We start from the raw sequence: 18,566 nt of genomic DNA, 5'->3' as shown, positions 1-18,566 counted from the left end.
GACCTTGAGAATTAAGAAGAGAAAACAGATCTCAAAAATGTTTCCTTCTTTTATTATAATTTTAATTTTTTTATATATCAAAACCTCTAAAAATAAACAGTATCTACAAGCATAAGTGTTGAAACTAGTGTGCTGTATATATATATATATATATATATATCCATCTTCCTCTGGTCTACAAGACAGCCCTGCTGCATGTGTGGGACTGAAAATAACAGAGGAGCAGTGGCTATTGAGCTGTGAAAACAAACCAACAATAAAAACAACAATGAAAAATCAGGAATAGAAAGAGTAAAAGTTCCAGTGGTTTCGCTTTCGGGTATGGCAGGGAGAGTTTCAGAGCAGTCTTTCTCTGAATTGTCCAGCACTCCCCTTGTCAAAGTCACCACTGAGTGGTAAATATCTCTATGAAGATTAAGAGGATAAAAAGAACACTCTGCTGTTCTGGATGGTCCCTCTTCAGAACCCAGGTACTATGTATGCAGATACGGAGGACACACGGAGGGATGAGGCTCCAGGCACATACGGGAGAGGCTAATCTGGATAGTCCTCCCCCTCCCTCTGCTACCCTTTGTCCCTTTCCTTGTAGCTCTCCTCATACTGGCGAGTTGCGCTTCAGTTCACTTGGGGAAGGGGGGATGCTGTCCCCCAGCTTTGTAAAACTGGTGGACTGGCTAGGCTTGGTGGAGTGCTCCTCAGGACCAGGTACTCGTTGTCGTGGAGGGAGAGTGGAGCACCGGGCTTTGCCCCTGGAGCGTGGCTGCTGTGGCGGAGGGCCTTTCAGCGTGAATAGTTCACTGGGGGCTTTGAGCTGTTGAGCTGATGGGGACTGTGCAGGATGTGGATATGCTGGTGACACAGGTGTGTCTGGGGGAGATAATTGGTTTAATGAGGCTTTTAATGAAGAGCCCAGTGGAACCAGGGGAGTAAATGTGGCCGCCTGCTGGAACCTCGTGAGGCTGGTGGAGTGGCTGGGCCGTGGCAGGCTGTAACAAGCCTCAGCCCCTTTTTGACGAGAAGGCAGGGTGGAGCAGCGGGCCTTCGCCCTTGAGAATTGCTCTCTTGGAGGAGGATTGATTAGTGAGAAGAGCCTAGTGTCGATATCAGATGTTGTCATTTCTGCACTGGAGCCCCTCAGACTCTGGGATGAGCCTCTTTTAGATGATGGATGTGACGGAGGCTCCTGGTCTTTCTGGTGTTCCTGTTTGGACTCTGAGCGGGGAAGCTCTGTATCTCTAGCTGTGCTCGATGAGGGCTCTTCATCTACGTGACAAGAACATTGAGAAATTAATCACAAACAAGACAAAACTGCTTTACAGAAAAGATGACAAATGATAAAACGTATTGAAAATAGATTGAAATTGACAGAAACATTACGTTTTCTCCTCTCACCTAACAGACCCAGATCGATCATGAATTTGTCCAGATCGACAGTAAAATCCTTATTCTCAACAGCCGGCTCCTCAGCTTCCTTTTCTTCTTCTTTTTTTTCTTCTACTTCCTCTTTTTCTTCTCCTCCCACTTGCTCATTATCCCCTATTTCATCCTCTTTATTTGCTTCTCCAGCTTTTTCCTTTTCTTCCCCTTCTACCTCTCCACCCTGATCTTCTCCCTCCCTTCCTCGCTCTTCCTGTCCACTTTCTTCAACTTCTTCGAATGACTTTCCAACCTCTGGATCACTGTCACTGCTCCTTCTGGGTTCCTCCAGATTGATCTCAGCCCTTTCTTCCTCCTCCTCCTCTTGCTTCTCCTCTATTTCTTCCAATGGTGCCTCCACCACAATGTCTATGTTGGCAGGGAAGCAGGGGATTGATTGTTTTGGGGAGTGAGATTTGGCACGTGCTCCTTGGTCTTGAGTCAGCAGAAACTCCATCAACATCATATTCTCTTTCTTCAACTGTTCCCGCAGAGATCGCGGTACGTCTGGGATCATCCAGGCCACCAACATGCTGAGGAACATGGCAAAGTTCTGTCGGGGAAAAGACAAGGAAACATTTGTCTTGCAATGTGTAATTACATAGAAAGAGTGTGTTTGGAGCTAATGCTGCTCTAGTTACATGATAATCCATCTTTTTGACATTATTATAGAATACATATTTTTAGGTTTAGAAGGTTTAATTAGCTGCAGAAGAGGGTCAATAGCTCTCACAATCCACCAGCCTATAGGGAAGCACCGCTCCAACTTCTTGGTATCTGAGTGACATTGATCTTTGATCTTAAGCTGATCCAGATCAACTAATTCAGTCACGGCGGGCTTCAGACTAGCACCATAGCAATCCCTTGCCTGAGGTTAACTTCAGAAAAACAATTTTATTTGGGAAAAAGAAAGCATCGGATTAGGAATCTGTATGAGCAGATTTGACGTATCAGCATTAGTAAGAGGAGAAAAAAAAGTGTCAGCAATAAAGATGGTGAAGAATGAGTGATGCAAAAATAAAAGCTATAATGGGCTATAATGTGCACACCTGCCTTTTAGGAAAGTAACATATCTAATGGCTGCAATGGTGTTGCTGTTGAGAAAGAAAGACCTGGAGATCAGAGGCCAATTTTTAGACATTAATAAAAACACGACGAATCATTTTCATACCTGGAAGAATATTACGAATGCCAATTTTGCTGCCAGGACAGACCAGTACTGTTTAGAGAAGGTGTAGGCATGTGGGTCCCACGGTGGGTCTCTGTAGTCCTTATACCTGGAAAACACAGACAGTGTATTTGCAAGGAGAAACCTAGGCTAACATACATAAGCATGGTCAATATCTTTGAGTATTATCAGAGAGATTTGCCTCAGTAAAACCCCTGCTATAAACGCCACATTTTACAGTTGCTGAAAAATCCAGTCAAGTTTGGAATGTAGGTAAAGTAAGAGCTAAGCCTCTGGGCTCAAGGATTTAAAGGAAAATCCAGGTAGGTCAAGGATAAGAGAGTCACTCTGACCTGCACATAGAGACTCCGGTGATGAGGGTGGTGGTGGGCTCACTGCCCGGTGGGAAGTTGGTGACATTAAAGTAGGACAGTGAGTGCTCTGTGTAGCCATTCATGGTGCCATTTACACTGTACATGTACTGGTAAACCATGCGTGGAACAAACTCTGACGTGAAGGAGATGACGAACGCCTGAGAAGACAAACACGGAGTGACAAAATGACAATATTTCTTTATGATACATATTCACTGGTAAAGGCTAAAACATTCAAATATATATTCTAATATCAATAATATCATCTAACTACATCAACTACATTAATGTCATCACAGCTGTCAGCGGTGTATGAGTGAATTGCAGTCTAAAACTGTAGGGGAATGAAAAAATATCGAATCCTAAATAATGTTGCTTTAAAAAGTTACTGTTTTGCAATGAAAACTAAAAGATAAAAACTTGATGATGTAAAAACTGAACTAAACTTATTTTTTCCAGGTCTCACAAAGATATGGCAACAGCAAAAACCTTTCACTTTCAAATGCTGGTCTTTAAGACTTAAAGTAAATTGTTGTGCACATCCCTTTAGTGAGACACTTTCTGCCAAAGGTCAAAGGTTATGGGCACAGTAGACATACACACAGACACACTCACACACACTTACATTGGTAATGACAGAGAACTTGCTGATTCCACAGAGAATGTTGTACCAAATCCCTGGAGAAAGCATGTGCATGAAAAGAGAGGAAAGGGAAATGTGTGTGTATTAGTGTAAAAGTGACAGACAGACAGACAGACAGACAGACAGACAGACAGACCGACAGACAGACAGACAGAGGCAGAGTGGGGTAAAGGAAAGTTGAGTAAAGGAAAAGAAAGTGATTAAACTTTTCCAGGATAGCTTGTGTCACATTCACACAGACAGAAACTGACAGAGTAGACATGCTCTTGTGTGACCTGTACCTATGTCTTTACACCTCACAGCATCAGGTCGTCGGATCTCAGTGACAAACTTTGCAGCATCGAGGCGAATCTCAATGACGTTGTTGAGCAGAGCGAACGCTGGCGCCAGCGGGAAGGAGGCCACGAACAGAGACACGAACCCATACTGGATTACTGTTAATATTAACACACACAAACACATAGTTCAAAGATTATATCGTGTGATTGCAGTAGTGATTGACTCTGAATAAAAGAGTGAGCAAGAGACTCACTCATTTCCATGTACTCTGGGGTCACGCCTTCAAAGGGTTCAAGGGCAAAATCTTTGTCAAATTGTTGCTTTGGTCTCTTCTCTTCTGTGTCATTCTCCTCATTCTCTGCTGCTCTCTTCTTTCCCTTTTCTTCCTGTATTGTTCTGTACATCTTTTTCAGCTTACTGCAAAACAACAACAACAAAGGAGAGAGTCAGAGCAAAGATAGCAAAGATTGGATTTCTTGTAAATGAAGCCGTTTTGCGAGAAATGTTTGCAGAAGTAAAATGTATTCTGTATATATACTTACGGTATGAGAACCTCAAACACATTGTTTTGGATAAGCTGCTTTCCGAGCATGATCATGCTTAGCTGGATGCACAACTCGATGAGGCAGCCTGGTGGAGCGCACTGTTGAAAAAAAACCCACATTTATTTAAGACACAGATGCACATTTACTGTACATATACATACACATAAACAATAACCATTATGTGTGTAGCTTAACATACCTCCTCCATGCGATAGTCTCCAAACACGTAAACATAATCGCCAGGCCGCCCAGCAAACCTGTATGAAGAGAGGACCAAGTCACATGATGAGGAGTAAAAAAAAAAAGACGATGATGAGAAGTGAGAGAAGTACGGTTGTTACAAGAGACACACACCTGCCCTTGAAGAAGGCCACATAGAAAATAGGTGCAAAGGCGTTCATGGACTTGAGGAAGAAAGACTTAAAGATCAGCTTCTCTTCAAACTCTTCCTTTGTCTTAGGAAGTTCTATTGGAAAGAAGAGACATTATGTAAATCATCATGTTAGGCACACTTGCTCTCAGACGTATGTTTTAATCACAGTGACTTTCATCCAAACTCGTGTTTCCTAAATCAGTAACATGGCCTTACATGCTGAAATCTTTTTACTATTTACTTCAGTCAAAACACAGGAGGGAACTAACATTGTGAGTCGTGAGGCTTCCATATTTAACCCCTTTACTTGTGACAGCATTAAACACAATACCCAGTTCAGTCAGCCACACAGCGATCGCTCCATAGACCTCTTCCAACACCAGAACGACTAGCATGTTCAGGATGATGCCTGTGGTGGTGACGGTCATCCTCACGCTGGCCTTGGCTTCAGGATCAGGGTTCATGGACCACACACTCAACATGCAGACCCGATAAACTACCACCCCAAACACTGCCGAGAAGGTCGCGAAGATCTGAACACACACAACACACAAAGTTAGACTAATATTTGTTTTGTTTCATCAATTCTTAATAATGATAGTGTATTTTTAATATTTGGTTCATCTTTCTGTTAGTTCATTTTATATTTGTTTATTAGGGCCTTTAATGTCTAGAATAAAGTGAATTGTTTCACACAATAAAAATGTTGCTAGCAATAATTTAGGGTCACTAATATTGACTCACTAGAGAAAATAATGAGAAAATGATATAATATGCAAAACATTGAGGAAATGACGTCAATAAATAGACAATTTATGTAGATAAATTCACACACATAATGACAACAGAAGAAAAAAAACAATGCTGATTTATGTAAGATGCCTAATAGCCTCATAACAAAAAGTGATCATAGGAGTATAAATGTATTACCAGTAGTAGTAAAGTGGATACGTTGATGAGATAACCTGACAGGAGATCCTCAATGTCCAGAGACTCTGGTTCAAGCTATCAAGAAAAACATGCACATTACTTTGGTACACACACACACACACACACACACACACACACACACACACACACACACACACACACACACACACACACACACACACACACACACACACAGAAATTCCCTCCCCTTCTTCCTCTCCCTCCTCCCTTTTCTCTCTCTATCAGTAATCTGAGCTAATTTCAGGAAGGTAAGCAGCTTTGGACTCAACCACCCACTGTAGGTGAAGGGGGTTTCCTTTTTGTGCACCGACATAAACTCATACAGACAGAGTTAGTCTGTATAACTCTTGATGAAAAACTTAGACGGGCTGTAATATTTGCTTGTATGGGATGAATGTTTTGTACCTTTACGGAGTGTAATGTAATTGAAGAAGCGAGATCTGTGTAGTTCTGAAGCAAGTGTCAATCACTTCAGTGTAACAGCCCCGCCCTCTCTCTCTAACAACTCTGTCTACATAATGTCCTATCACACAGAGCAGTGCAGTGATACCTGCGAGGCCAGCATTTGGTGTGATTCTCCATCTACGCCATCCCCAGTTTGAGCCAACTACAACAGAGTAAAAACAAAATGAGAAACCTTTGTCAGTAAAAACTTTTCAATTCAACCAGTTTGTGTTACAAGTCATACAATTGCATCATACACACACTCGGACAAAATACCTTCTTCTTGGACTGTGCTTTAATCTTAGCTTTCTTCTCCTGGAGAGCTTCTTCATATTCAGGCCTCAGCTCCTCCTGCAGCACAAACATGCACATGTTCAAACACATGGGACAGCAGCACAAAGTACAGAAAGGGATTACAAACATCCTTATATTACAACTTTACAACCAGATACAGAATTGACGGTCCCAAATTAGACTAAAGCTAAAAACACAGCCATATTCTCTGAATGTCTTTTATGGCTGTTGCATGACATTTGCAGTTTAAGTTCCTCGGTAGCTCGTAGGGGGTGGGACAGGGTCCTTTTTTTTTTTACAAAAAAATACAGATATGTTCAAAGGGATCAGAATCATTTTGATTGGTGTTTATTTTGTCCAAACAAATAAAAAGTTGTTCCTTACAATCTTTCTCGTTTGAAGACACTAAACAGAATATATGTCTCAAATGTATAGTGAAGAGAAAAACATGGAGTCCTCTAATCAATTTGCAGTATAACCACAATTATAAACTGTGAAACTACATAATATTTGAATATTGAGATTTAGATTATCTGATTTTTAACTGCTCATAAATATTCCAATAAATAGCCAATTCTTAAAAATGTCTAAAATAAAAGACGGAAATAATATAGCTTCTTAAACCAGATTGTGGCGACATTTAATGTGCATAGAAACTTGCCCACCTGGACTCGCTCCTTCAGGCAGCAGAGACAGAAACACATAAAAGAAACAGAAAGAGAGACTTGTATTAGGCTGAGAGGCTGGGAGAGTTTACGTTGCTGCTCTGCTGTGTCATCAGCAAGCACACTCCTTTGAGAACAGACCAATCCCATTAAAGCAATGTACAGGGCAAAGAGTTAGGTTAATGCATTGGTGGTCATGTGCACTGTATATGCGTATGTGTGGGTTAGGTGGAAGGTTAATGTTCTGACACAAATGATAATCTGCAAAGTCAAACTACAACTGTTGCCATGCATGACCACAAAGTTAACACTCTCACCCTTGCTGACCTCACAACTTAAAGACGGACACGAACTTTCGTACTTATAATGACTAGCAGTAAAGCAGGGGTGGCAAACATGCGGCCCGGGGGCCAAAACCGGCCCGCCAGAGGGTTTTGATCATAAAGTAAAATACTGTTCCAGATACCTGTGACTAAATGTTTTGTGCCTTTGTAGATACACTGTGATGTGTAAGTTGTAACACACATGTGTACATGATAAATGAAGGTACAATATTGTTGAAATTGCTCCTTTTTTTCTTAAGAAATTTCAGGTTGTTCATAATGTTTTGTAAAATGATCAAATGTGAACATTTTCAGAATGTACGTGCATTCATTTTATTATGCTGTGATTTTACTGGTCCAGCCCAAATTGTGCTGAATGTGGCCGCTGAACTAAAATGAGTTTGACACCCCTGCTGTAAAGGCTCTGACTGTGCCTATTCTAAAATAATGTAAGTGTGTGTTTACTGCACAGTACAGTACTCTACCTCCTCATCCTCCAAGCTCGTCAGGTCCCACATATGTTTCAGACACATCTGTCGCCTTTTCCAGTGCTCAAGGAAGCAGGCGGCTACAAGAAGATACACAGAAGGAATATTTATCATTAGCTTTAAAAGAATAATAAACCCTGACATGTGTATGACCACACAAGTGTGCAATAATGTTTTGGTTTAAAAATCGAATAAAATAGGAATACTTCACCCACAAACTGATGGTTTGTATATCAATTACTCACCACGTGTAACCTTGAATTGTGATTCAATTATTTTTCTCGCATGCCTTCATGGTGAACGAAGAATCCAAAAACAGAGAATACTCTTGTTGAATTAAATTAAACGAGGGCCATGTTTAAAAACTAAAGCAAAACTACATCGGTTTCCAACTGTCACACAACTCGTGCATAATGTGTAATACACCAAGTGTCATTAATCCAGGCGTATGCTTACTATTTAAAACACTTCTGCATACAACAGTCTCACACTTGCACATGCACATGCAATTTTCATCACAAATTCAAGATAACACGGGGTGAGTAATTGATATACAAATAATTTTTAGGGGTGAGGTATACCTTTAATACAGAAATATACTCCACTAGAACATGAGCCACCTCCAAGTTGGCCTACAGTACATTTACATGCAGGTTAGCAGCTTGATGTTGACATAAATACAGGGATTATAACAAGTGATTCTCATAGTGCTGTGTCCAATCATGCATACTCTCACTGTCACTCCTCCTGTCAGTTCACCAGGAGCTGGTCTACAGAAATAAACCTGCCGTGACATGATCAGTAAAGTGTGTTTGAATGTATAGTTACCCCACAGAGACATGAAAATGGCAAAGAGGACAGTTACTCCATTGTCAAACAGGTATGACGCTCGGGCCAGTGAGCACACCGTACTCAGGCGCCAGTAGTCGCACACTCCGTCACACAGCGGACACATGGTGATGTTCAGGTTGTCATCACATGTCTCCTGGCTGATCAACGCCAAGAGAATAAAATAAACACATGTATGGTGATAATATACTGTACTTTTGAGAAGCATACAGAAGTTCAAAGAATGTGTTTTAATCGGCCTACCTTGGCACATTGGTGTCCACAGTGAATATGCCGTACAGGAAGACAAAGATGCCCAATAGAGAGGGAGGGATGAGGAGCTGAGTATAAACACCCAGCCAGGCAAAATACAACCCAATCTGCTCTCCAAAGTATTTCCTGCAAATGTATCAACATAATTATGTTTAATTTGATTAACAGCATAGCTATTTATTTCTGGCACCATCACCAGGAATTGTTTGACATATTTAGCCCCACCTGTACATCTCTATGAAAAGCTAAATCCTGTGTTCAGTCCAACACTTTGGTATACGTTGCTGTAATGAACATGACAGCCTCAAACTACAGCTACAACTTATATTTTTGTTTGCACTAACTGCTCCGTACCTGATTAGGTCTACGGGCTGGTATTTATGCATGACGCCATAGTTAGCCCATTCTTCATGGAGGAGCTGAAGGACATCCAAGCACACGACACAAGAGTAAAACACAAGTTAATGACAGCTAAATATAATATTTTGCAGGATACATATGTTGGAATAAAGACATGTAGTATCTATGTAATGTTTTCAAATCAAACAACATATATTTTGGGTTATTAAAATACTGTCGTAATACTGTCAGTTCTAATATTAGAACAAGCAAATTCATCAAATGTCACATTTGCACTCCGATAACACTGTCAGACACTGATCATTTCTAAAAAAGCATCAAAAGCGATGCTGCAGAACCAGAGATATCGTCTGTTTTATTCCACATTTACTACAAGTTACATCACTTGAGGCGATTTATTAGATTTTACACAGCTCCCTCAGGAGCCACAAATATACAACTTTTTTTTATACATGTAGTAGTACTCCCCAAGACCTGGAAACAGATGTGATGCGTAAAATCAGTGTCCCCCTTTTACAATCTTTTGATTACATTATTTATGTTTGTAGAAGCCAGCCGTGTATGTATTTGTGACTCGCGGAAGGTCTGACAGGTCTGAGGCTCATCGGTGATGCCAGAGATTTGAACCACGTACTACAAAATGATTGTGCACCGACTGATGATGTGGACCGGCCCTATTTTCCAAGATCTGTACAAAGTCATCATCAGTTGTCATGTTCATAACTGTTCCCGCCTTAAGAAGAGTGACGGGTAACATCTACAATGATTCCACCAATATTAGTAGTAGGGCAGTTTGAAAACACCCATTAGAAGCCACTCAACTCACCTGTCTGTCATTTCGCTGATCTTTCGTTCCTCTCCTTGTGAACGACCCCTAAAGAAGAAAAGAAGTTACCGGCTCTTAATGTGGAGACTCCCTGCCGAACAGTATCCCGTATTTTATGCATAATCATAAATGCAACTAATGGTTTGGAACAGTATTTTTCTAATCTCCCATTGGGTTTTTTTGTCCTGTATTACACAATAAATCCCTCTACGTACAGTAGATGTAGCACACGCAAATATACTTTCAAATGGCCTTTTCTGTTATACTCACATCATGCAGAGGAAAGGCAGAGATGTACACCCCCTTAGCCAATAATGAGTTGATGCCTTAAGAAACAAATAGGAAGTAAAACACGGTGTCACGGGCACATTCAGTTTTGTGACTGATTGCATACATTAATAAAACCAATGCAAAAGTTAGACCTCACCAGTGGTTTGGCAAGTTTGACTGCAGGAAGTGCGTGAAATAATCTCAGCCACCTAAACACAAACAAAGCAAAGTCCAAATTGTGTGCGACCTCAAATACATATACAAAATATTCCTCGTAACATAAAATTAGAAGATATTTGTTTTTAGACTCACTATTCTGCTGCGTGTTGCGTTGTCAAATAAGGTTTCTGTTGACTTGATGTCGTACCTGCAGGAAATGACAAGTAGCAGACACAGACAGTAATGTGAGCGTTCAATATTAACCATAGACTGATGTTTGTTAAATCAAATGATTCAGTCAACGTGTTGTCCCAGGAGCATTTCAATAGTCTAAACAGTAAAAATTCAATTTATGTGAAAGCTCCACTATGTTATGATAAGGATGATGAAAGCACACAGCCTGCAGGTGATTTAGATATTAGGATGTTATCTAAATCACTGACCATGACTAAACTGAAAGGCATGTGTGTCCCCAGCCAAGGGCGACTCCTAAAATGGGTTAGTGTTTTGATACCATTCCACTACATGTGTGCATGTGAGCGTGACAGTCCAGGTACTCACAGTTGGAGTTTGTCTCGGATAAAAGGATGTTTGAGGGTTTTGAAGTGGACGCGTGTCTGTGAGTCTCTGTGGATGTCACAGTCAGGAACGCCCGGTTGAAACGGTGTGTTTACTCTGGCCATAATGGAATCCCAGATACCAGCAATTCCCATCCGTTTCCGCAATTCACACTTCTGCTCGATGAAAACATACATAGAGAACAGTTTGATCAAATCTACTCAGTCAATCTATGTTGTGCACACTGCACATATCTCTATTCATGTCACAGTAAACAGCTTTCTGACATATACAACTCCTTCGTCTTAAAATTGGATTGTGATCTTAATCTTCTGCAAATGTAAAAGAATATGTAACATAAAACTAGATGTTTTTACAGCCCAGGGTGTGTAAATGACTGCTGACCTTTTTCACGGCAACTTTGATCTTCTGAAGCTCCGCTTCTCGACTGAGTATTGGCCATGGGATGTGCAGCCGAATAAACCCTATGCCTTTAGCCCTCTGCACATAAACACACACATTGACACAAAGATTTTATTTAAATTCGAACAATAAAAATCACGATAAGCATTCAACCACTGCCTACATGTCATTTTAGAATTGGATTATGCCCCTTTATAGATAAGCAACTGTGTATCTGTGTTCTTCAGTCCCTTTGTCCTTGCTGTTACTTGTCCTGAGGCCAGATGAGCCTTCCCTAAACCTGTAAGTATGTTACTTTGTGTTTAAATTAGGCTGTTTTGCAGGGAATCCCATTATTTCTAGCTCCAAACCTCCAAATCCTCCAAAGTATAGAAAACGAGTGCAGATAATGTTGGATAGGTACATGAAAACCACCATAATGTATCCAGTTATCAATTTTGATCATGTGAAAAGTGGCAAGCTATCACCTCGCTTCTGGTCCACTGAATTACAACAAGGCAGCTACAACTGCACAGGCTCAAACCTGCTACACCTCTAATGCTGTATGTGCTGTGGCAATTGACCAGCAATTTGTCAGTGGTAGCATTAAACTCACACTACTCTGCACTCTGCACACTACTCTGCACTGCACAAAACTCTGCACTACTGAAATCATCTAATTAAAAGATGCATATTTTTACCACTGTGAAGAAGATTATTTCCACAGTTTGGCTGAGAAGTACAATTATACAAAATAAATAGCAAATTCATGAGTAAAACCAGAGTAGATTATCTCCTTCATGTAGCCCACACAAACAACACAACGGAGCATATTCACACCATGATCCACAACACTAAATATTCAAATGAATCCTTCAAACGTTAGCCTAATCGTATTTAACCACAGGCAGACAGACACACACACTGATACAGAACACAGTGACCACTGAGTGTCCTCTTCTACTCATTCAATCAAAATTAAACCCACCAATCTCCCCCTGGGTGCATTCATGTGTCAGTACACACACTTCAGAGCAGTGGATCACTCTTTAATAAGGCCCTATAATCTGGCCTTTGGCTTCAAACTTATGGTCAGCGTTCTTAATCCTCAACTAAAACCGCAGCTGATTTACCACACAAGCGTCTCACAACCACATACACACTCGCGCACACACACACACACACACACACACACACACACACACACACACACACACACACACACACACACACACGTGAGCACATAAACTCGTATGAAATACAACAAACACACTTGCACATACTATACATGTCTACTGTACATGATACAAGACATGCATCACTTCTCATTGCTATTATTGTGGGCATTATTACTATATAATCCTATAATATACAACTAATAATGAATAAATTATCTTTTAAACTAGAGTGCAGACATGTCCTTCAGCTTCAAGAGACAAGCTGAGTCTTCTTCTCAATCCTCAACCTGTTTGGCAGCCGTCCAATCACAGGATTTGTGGTCACATCACTTAAGGACGGCTCTGACCCATAAATGTCTATAGGAGTGTACAGTAGATGAAAAACAATCATGGTGAAAGCACTGTGAAATCAAATACACACCTCTTTATCACGCTCTAGCTCTAGTCCAGCTTCCAGTAGACCCGCTTCAAACTCCTCCCTCATTACAGCCTTTTCCTCCTCGGACAGCTTTGACTCCTCCACGTCTCCTGCAGGTGCACCTGCCTCCGCAGACTCTGCTTCCATTTCCCAGCGGGCCAACATCTGAATTGGTATACTCCCATTGGATGCAATGGAAAGGCGTGACTTGGATGCCCGCCTTTTTTTGTATTTGTAGCAAAGGACGTAGTCCACTTTTCTCTTGCCATCGGTGAAAAAAAGCCCAGGGCCTAGATCGATGCCGGACTCCTACACAAACGCACACATAGGTAATTAATTGGGTCAGTGAGGAGGGTTACAAGTAGGGAGTACTACACTGTAAGAGCATGACAATTAGGTAATGCTATTGCTGGAGGATGTTAAAGCTTCAGGATGTGAATGTTGCAATCTCAGAAGACCGTACCGGAGGAGGGGGCTCGTCATTGTCAAGGGGGATGATGGGGCTTCCATTGGCGGCCTCAAGCCCGAGCTCGGACAGTGATTGGGCCAATGACACAAGCTTCACTGAGTGAATGGACGACTCACTCATTTCTGTGGTGACAGGCAAACGTTCTTTTCCGTTTCATCACTGTTGGAACATGAAAGAAACAACAAGAGTTCAGTATTCAAAATAGGGATGACCTGGCAGATCAGTTTGTGAATGAAAAAAAAAAGTTCTATTATCAAAGGCACACATGAGTATGTGACCCTTTAAAGCGGAGCGATGTCTTATTACAAGTGTATGTCTATCAGTTGTGAAGAGTGAATTTATTCCTGGTTTAAAAATGCTCAATGTAAAATGATCTAATAGTTCTCAAAACAAAAAAGCAAAGAGTAGCGCCGGGTCTGAAAACATTTACAGAATACTCCTGTTAACATGTAACCCCATCAATGCCACTCGAGAACAAAATGGACAATCTAATGTTTTTCCTAATACTAAGCGTTATTCTTTTTCAGAATTTAGATTTATTAACTCATAATTATGTTTTCTAGTGGCAGAATTGTCCTTTCATTGTTTTGCATCACTATTTTAGCCTATAAGATGCAATTGTGTTTGAATGAACAGGGTTTCTTCCAAGCTATGATAATGGCCTGTGGTGGTTATTTATTGTTTTATTATGCCGAGCCAGCGATATACACTTTAGAACAATTTTATTGTGTTTGAAAAATCACACAGTTGTTGCTGTTTAAGACTCACAGAGTAATTCAAAGTTAAGCTGTCTCATCTCTTTTTTACCCAATTGAAGCTGTAGGCTCAGATTAAGCTCCCACTGCAATCCAAGCGGCACAGTTTACAATCTGTTGGGGTAATTTAGTCCCTAGTCTCATTCTTTGGAAGACGGAAGTGTTAAGAGGAAACGGAGTAGATAAGTCTCACACTAAAATAAGCACATGCACATCCTCAGGTTTGAATCCACAGTGTTTTAAAGTTCACACAATAACAAAGTTAATCTTCCTAAAATGTGTCACTCACGTTCTCAACTGTTCTGAGCTCAGAAAGAATTAAATAGATAATAACATTGTTACCAGTATGCATAGTTTTGATGACAACAAAACTTGGACATATTTGTCAGCACTTGCAAGACATTCATTGGATTTTGGAGAGAGCATTGTGTTTGAATGTTTTGATTGAGTTTCTGTCATTCAAAGGATGCGCCTGTCACCCAATGAAACGTAAAACCTGATTTCTTACAAATCCTCTTAAATATAAATAGAGACACATCTTTCACATTTTGTGTTCATCTCATGTTTGTCACAGATTGTCCATTAATCCACCAGTGACACTGACATTGTTCCTATTACTTTAGATTTCACACCTCTCATGTGTTACTGGTAATGCTCTTTGAAGTTAGTTTGTTTCACCAATAGTAGTGTAAATGTATACTGCCATATTTGAATTGAAATATTAATGTGCGCAGTGGCATCACTCTTAGTAATCTCACAGTTTCAGTTCTGAGTCACTTAAGTGATCAGGTTGTGAGAAAGGAAAGCCACACATTTAGTATTTGACACCTTAAATCCTATTTAGACACATAAGAGACGTACAAATACACCAAGAGTCAACCAAACAGCATGCACATACAAATGGCTTCAAACGTCAATCCCTTTACATGTCCACACACATCCCCGTTAATCCGAGTTTACCATGTGTTGGCAAACACAGAGCTGAGATGGAAATGGAGAATATGTCTTTTAGAGTTCAGCAGGTCAAAAAGACGTTACGTAAATAATGAATCCATCATGACACAGTGGTATTTAACTCAGTGGTTCCTAAACGTTTTGGCTTGTAACCCTTGTAAAACAAAGGGATGTCTACCTGCGATCCATCATTACATGTTATGGACTTTTTATTTGTATTTTTTTTTACAAAAGCACACACATCCGGGCAATAAATACTAGGGGCTGGACAGAAGAACATTTAAAAGACTGACAGAATAGAGTCCACATGTTACATAATGCTCCCGTTTAATTACCACCCAGGAACGTTTCAAGCTCTATTTTGATGTGAATGTGAGAATGATATTTCCTTATCAGACTGATTTGAATGTTTTTAAAGGCCCAAAGAGGTACAATGATCGGTTATTCCACAAAAAAAGGAAATTCAGAAATGTTTTATATCCTGTGCATTTGTTTCTTATCCCTCTTGTGATTGCTCAAATTTATCTAGCAACCAAAGATGACGTGTTATAGATATGTTTTAAAGTTATATCTATACAGGTAGTGCATAAATGGAAACTCATACTTGAGTATGCACTTTACCTGGATATTGTCTGTACTCTTATTTTGCGTGTCCTATTCTGTTTATGACATTTGTACAATATGTTATGCTGCCCTCTTGGCCGAGTCTCTCTATAAAAAAATACAGAAACAAATCAGCAACCAACTTTTCCAGTATTTCCTGCCACTTTTAGTGGACATGTTTTCCATAAGAAAGGAGAAAATGATAATCAAAGTGCACATAACCTTGGTCAATAGCTGATTCTGAAATGAAGTCATTATGTCCATTATATTATTATATTAGGGGGTGGAGTTTGTATGGCAAGATTCAGATACAATTGTTTTTCATTTCATTCTGCCAAAATGGCTTATTTGCTAATAGAAGTTTGCAGTCCAAATAGACCATATTGTGTTTCATTATAACTTTTACATAGACTTCCTAACTAGGTATTACTACTTTTTGTATTTATTTTAAGGCTTAAATCATTTTGGGTATTTTTGTATATCCTTCCTGCTTGTAGATGGAGATGGCACAAGTGTGCGTCTCTGCGCGGGGCTTAAAGGCCTGTAAGCTCTGAGGGTCAGCTGCACCCTCACCCTAACAATAACAAGGCAGAGGTCAACAGGGGAGCGGTATAATACTATCTGTCCTGGAATACAGCAGATGACATTTAGCTAATTTTAACATTTGAATTCTTCATTTATAATGCCATAACAGAAAACATATAATTCAAACAAAAAAAGACGTTAGTTTAAAATGATGTGTTGAATTAAATCAAAGAGCAAATCACATGGATTTGCAGAAAAGTTTCACTTTTACCAGTACAGCTGTCTGTACATTTTCATTTGTATAAAACATCAACAGCAGTGAGTACATCAAACTAATTCATTTCCATTTTGACTAATTAATCCTGGAGCAGTTGTCAGGAGCTGTTTATTCGATAAATATGTGTTTAATTAAACACTCATGGACGCAACAGTTGTCTGCACCCAGATGGTCAGATGGAAAAAAACAGCCTCAGCCCCCTGGCACGCGCCCCTGCAGTCATCGGGGGATTTAAATACTAAACGCAGTGGTTAAGGTCAAACTTTGTTTATGGAGTAAGCCTACTGTACACACAAGCAGCTATAGTTCAAACAAACGAGTGTAAAAGTGCAAAAAGACGCGGTCAAAGCGATCAGCAGGGAATGTACATGACACAGTAAAAGTGATAAAGGTCAATTGCGCACATTTTGTTTGTTATGACACTAACTTCACATGAAAGAAAAGTGAAAAAGTGGACTCACCAGTGCTCGTGGAGGATCAGTGCTTCGCTATGGAGATGGATGATAAGAAGCGCGAGGTGCACAGCCTGGCGAGAGGCTGAGATGGTGGACAATCCGCGCGCGCTCCCGGAAGCCCTGGCTTAACACGCGCGCGCACAGGGCGGCTAATTCCCTGACCGTTTCATACGGGAGGGAAAGAAGCTGTGATGCATATTACCGATGCAAGATGCGTGTGTGTGTGCGCGCGCGCGCGCGTGTGTGTGTGTGTGTGTAAGCCAGAGAGGGAAGAAAGAGCTTACAGGTGACTAGACTTGGAAGTGAACCTCCTTACACTCTGCAGGAATGCCTCAAAAATAAGCCTATTATCTCACAAAGAGCGGCAAAGATTCATCATTTTATTTATTGATTAATATAGGCCAGGGGTGTCAAACTCATTTTAGTTCAGGGGCCACATACAGCACAATTTGATCTCAAGTGGGCCAGTAAAATCATAGCATAATAACCTAGAAATAACAACAACGCCAAATGTTTCCCTTTATTTTAGTGCAAGTACATTCTGAAAATTGAAAATGTTATCTTTTTACAAAACATTATGAACAACCTGAAATTTCTTAATTTCAACAATATTGTGCCTCAGTTTATCATTTACACATGTGCATTACAACTTACAGATCACAGTGTATCTACAAAGGCACAAAACATTTTGTCGCAGGTATCTGGAACAGTATTTTACTAACTAATTTTTACACTTTGCAAAGTCATCCCGTGGGCCGGATTGGACCCTCTGGCGGGCCGGTTTTGGCCCCCGGGCCGCATGTTTGACACCCCTGATATAGGCTATACATTATTTATTTCTCTTAATCAATGTTAGGTAGCAGCCAAAACCATAAAGACTTCAATTTTAATCATTTAAAGTTGAGAAAAGCAACTACTTCTCAAGTAACAGTAATACTACTGTAATATAAAAATATGTATGTATGTATTATTAGCTTAATGTATGTAAAGCATCCAAAGTGAAAGTACTCAAGTTGAAGTACCTCAAAGTTGTACTAAGGTTTGAGTAACTGCACTTAGTTACGTTCTTCCACTGGTACTTTTGCATGTTTACTTAATTAAAATGTGAAGAATGGATATATTATTGATCAAGTTTGTTTCAAATTCATAGCAAATCTCAGAAACCTGATAAAAAAGAAAATCAGAAAACCTGTTGTGACTTTCAAATTATTCAAACATCTAAACAACTAACATCAATCTCCTCAAACCCATACATTTAGAAACTCAGATTACTACAAAACACAGACAAAAAAG

The 18,566-nt window shown here is 40.2% G+C and overlaps 1 protein-coding gene across 1 annotated transcript; it reads right to left on the bottom strand.

Moving 5' to 3' along the window:
• Window positions 1-472: 472 nt before the first annotated feature.
• On the bottom strand, window positions 473-15,098 carry ano2a (anoctamin 2a). The gene is made up of 28 exons (XM_029433347.1): window positions 15,092-15,098; window positions 13,699-13,847; window positions 13,239-13,544; window positions 11,643-11,738; window positions 11,241-11,413; window positions 10,833-10,887; window positions 10,678-10,729; window positions 10,521-10,576; window positions 10,251-10,298; window positions 9,419-9,483; window positions 9,056-9,190; window positions 8,792-8,952; window positions 7,961-8,043; window positions 7,153-7,164; window positions 6,470-6,544; window positions 6,300-6,356; window positions 5,729-5,803; window positions 5,130-5,331; window positions 4,780-4,891; window positions 4,625-4,682; window positions 4,423-4,523; window positions 4,134-4,297; window positions 3,883-4,035; window positions 3,584-3,636; window positions 2,938-3,116; window positions 2,588-2,693; window positions 1,393-1,969; window positions 473-1,263 (listed from the first exon to the last, which is right to left on the bottom strand). The coding sequence occupies exons 1-28, from the start codon at window positions 15,096-15,098 to the stop codon at window positions 596-598; spliced, it is 3,978 nt and encodes a 1,325-aa protein (XP_029289207.1). The 3' UTR covers window positions 473-595.
• Between the last annotated feature and the right edge of the window lie 3,468 nt (window positions 15,099-18,566).

This window comes from Cottoperca gobio, chromosome 6 (assembly GCF_900634415.1).
Source record: "Cottoperca gobio chromosome 6, fCotGob3.1, whole genome shotgun sequence".
NCBI lineage: Eukaryota > Metazoa > Chordata > Actinopteri > Perciformes > Bovichtidae > Cottoperca > Cottoperca gobio.
Note: the sequence above shows the minus strand (reverse complement) of the source record. Positions and strands in the feature narration are given on the sequence as shown.

Excerpts from the sequence above, each read along its gene's own strand:
- ano2a (XM_029433347.1), bottom strand. Across the intron at positions 10,888-11,240 it reads ATCCGAGACAAACTCCAACT|GTACGACATCAAGTCAACAG; the intron begins GTGAGTACCTGG and ends CATTTCCTGCAG. Across the intron at positions 8,953-9,055 it reads GTGGACACCAATGTGCCAAG|CCAGGAGACATGTGATGACA; the intron begins GTAGGCCGATTA and ends GGCGTTGATCAG.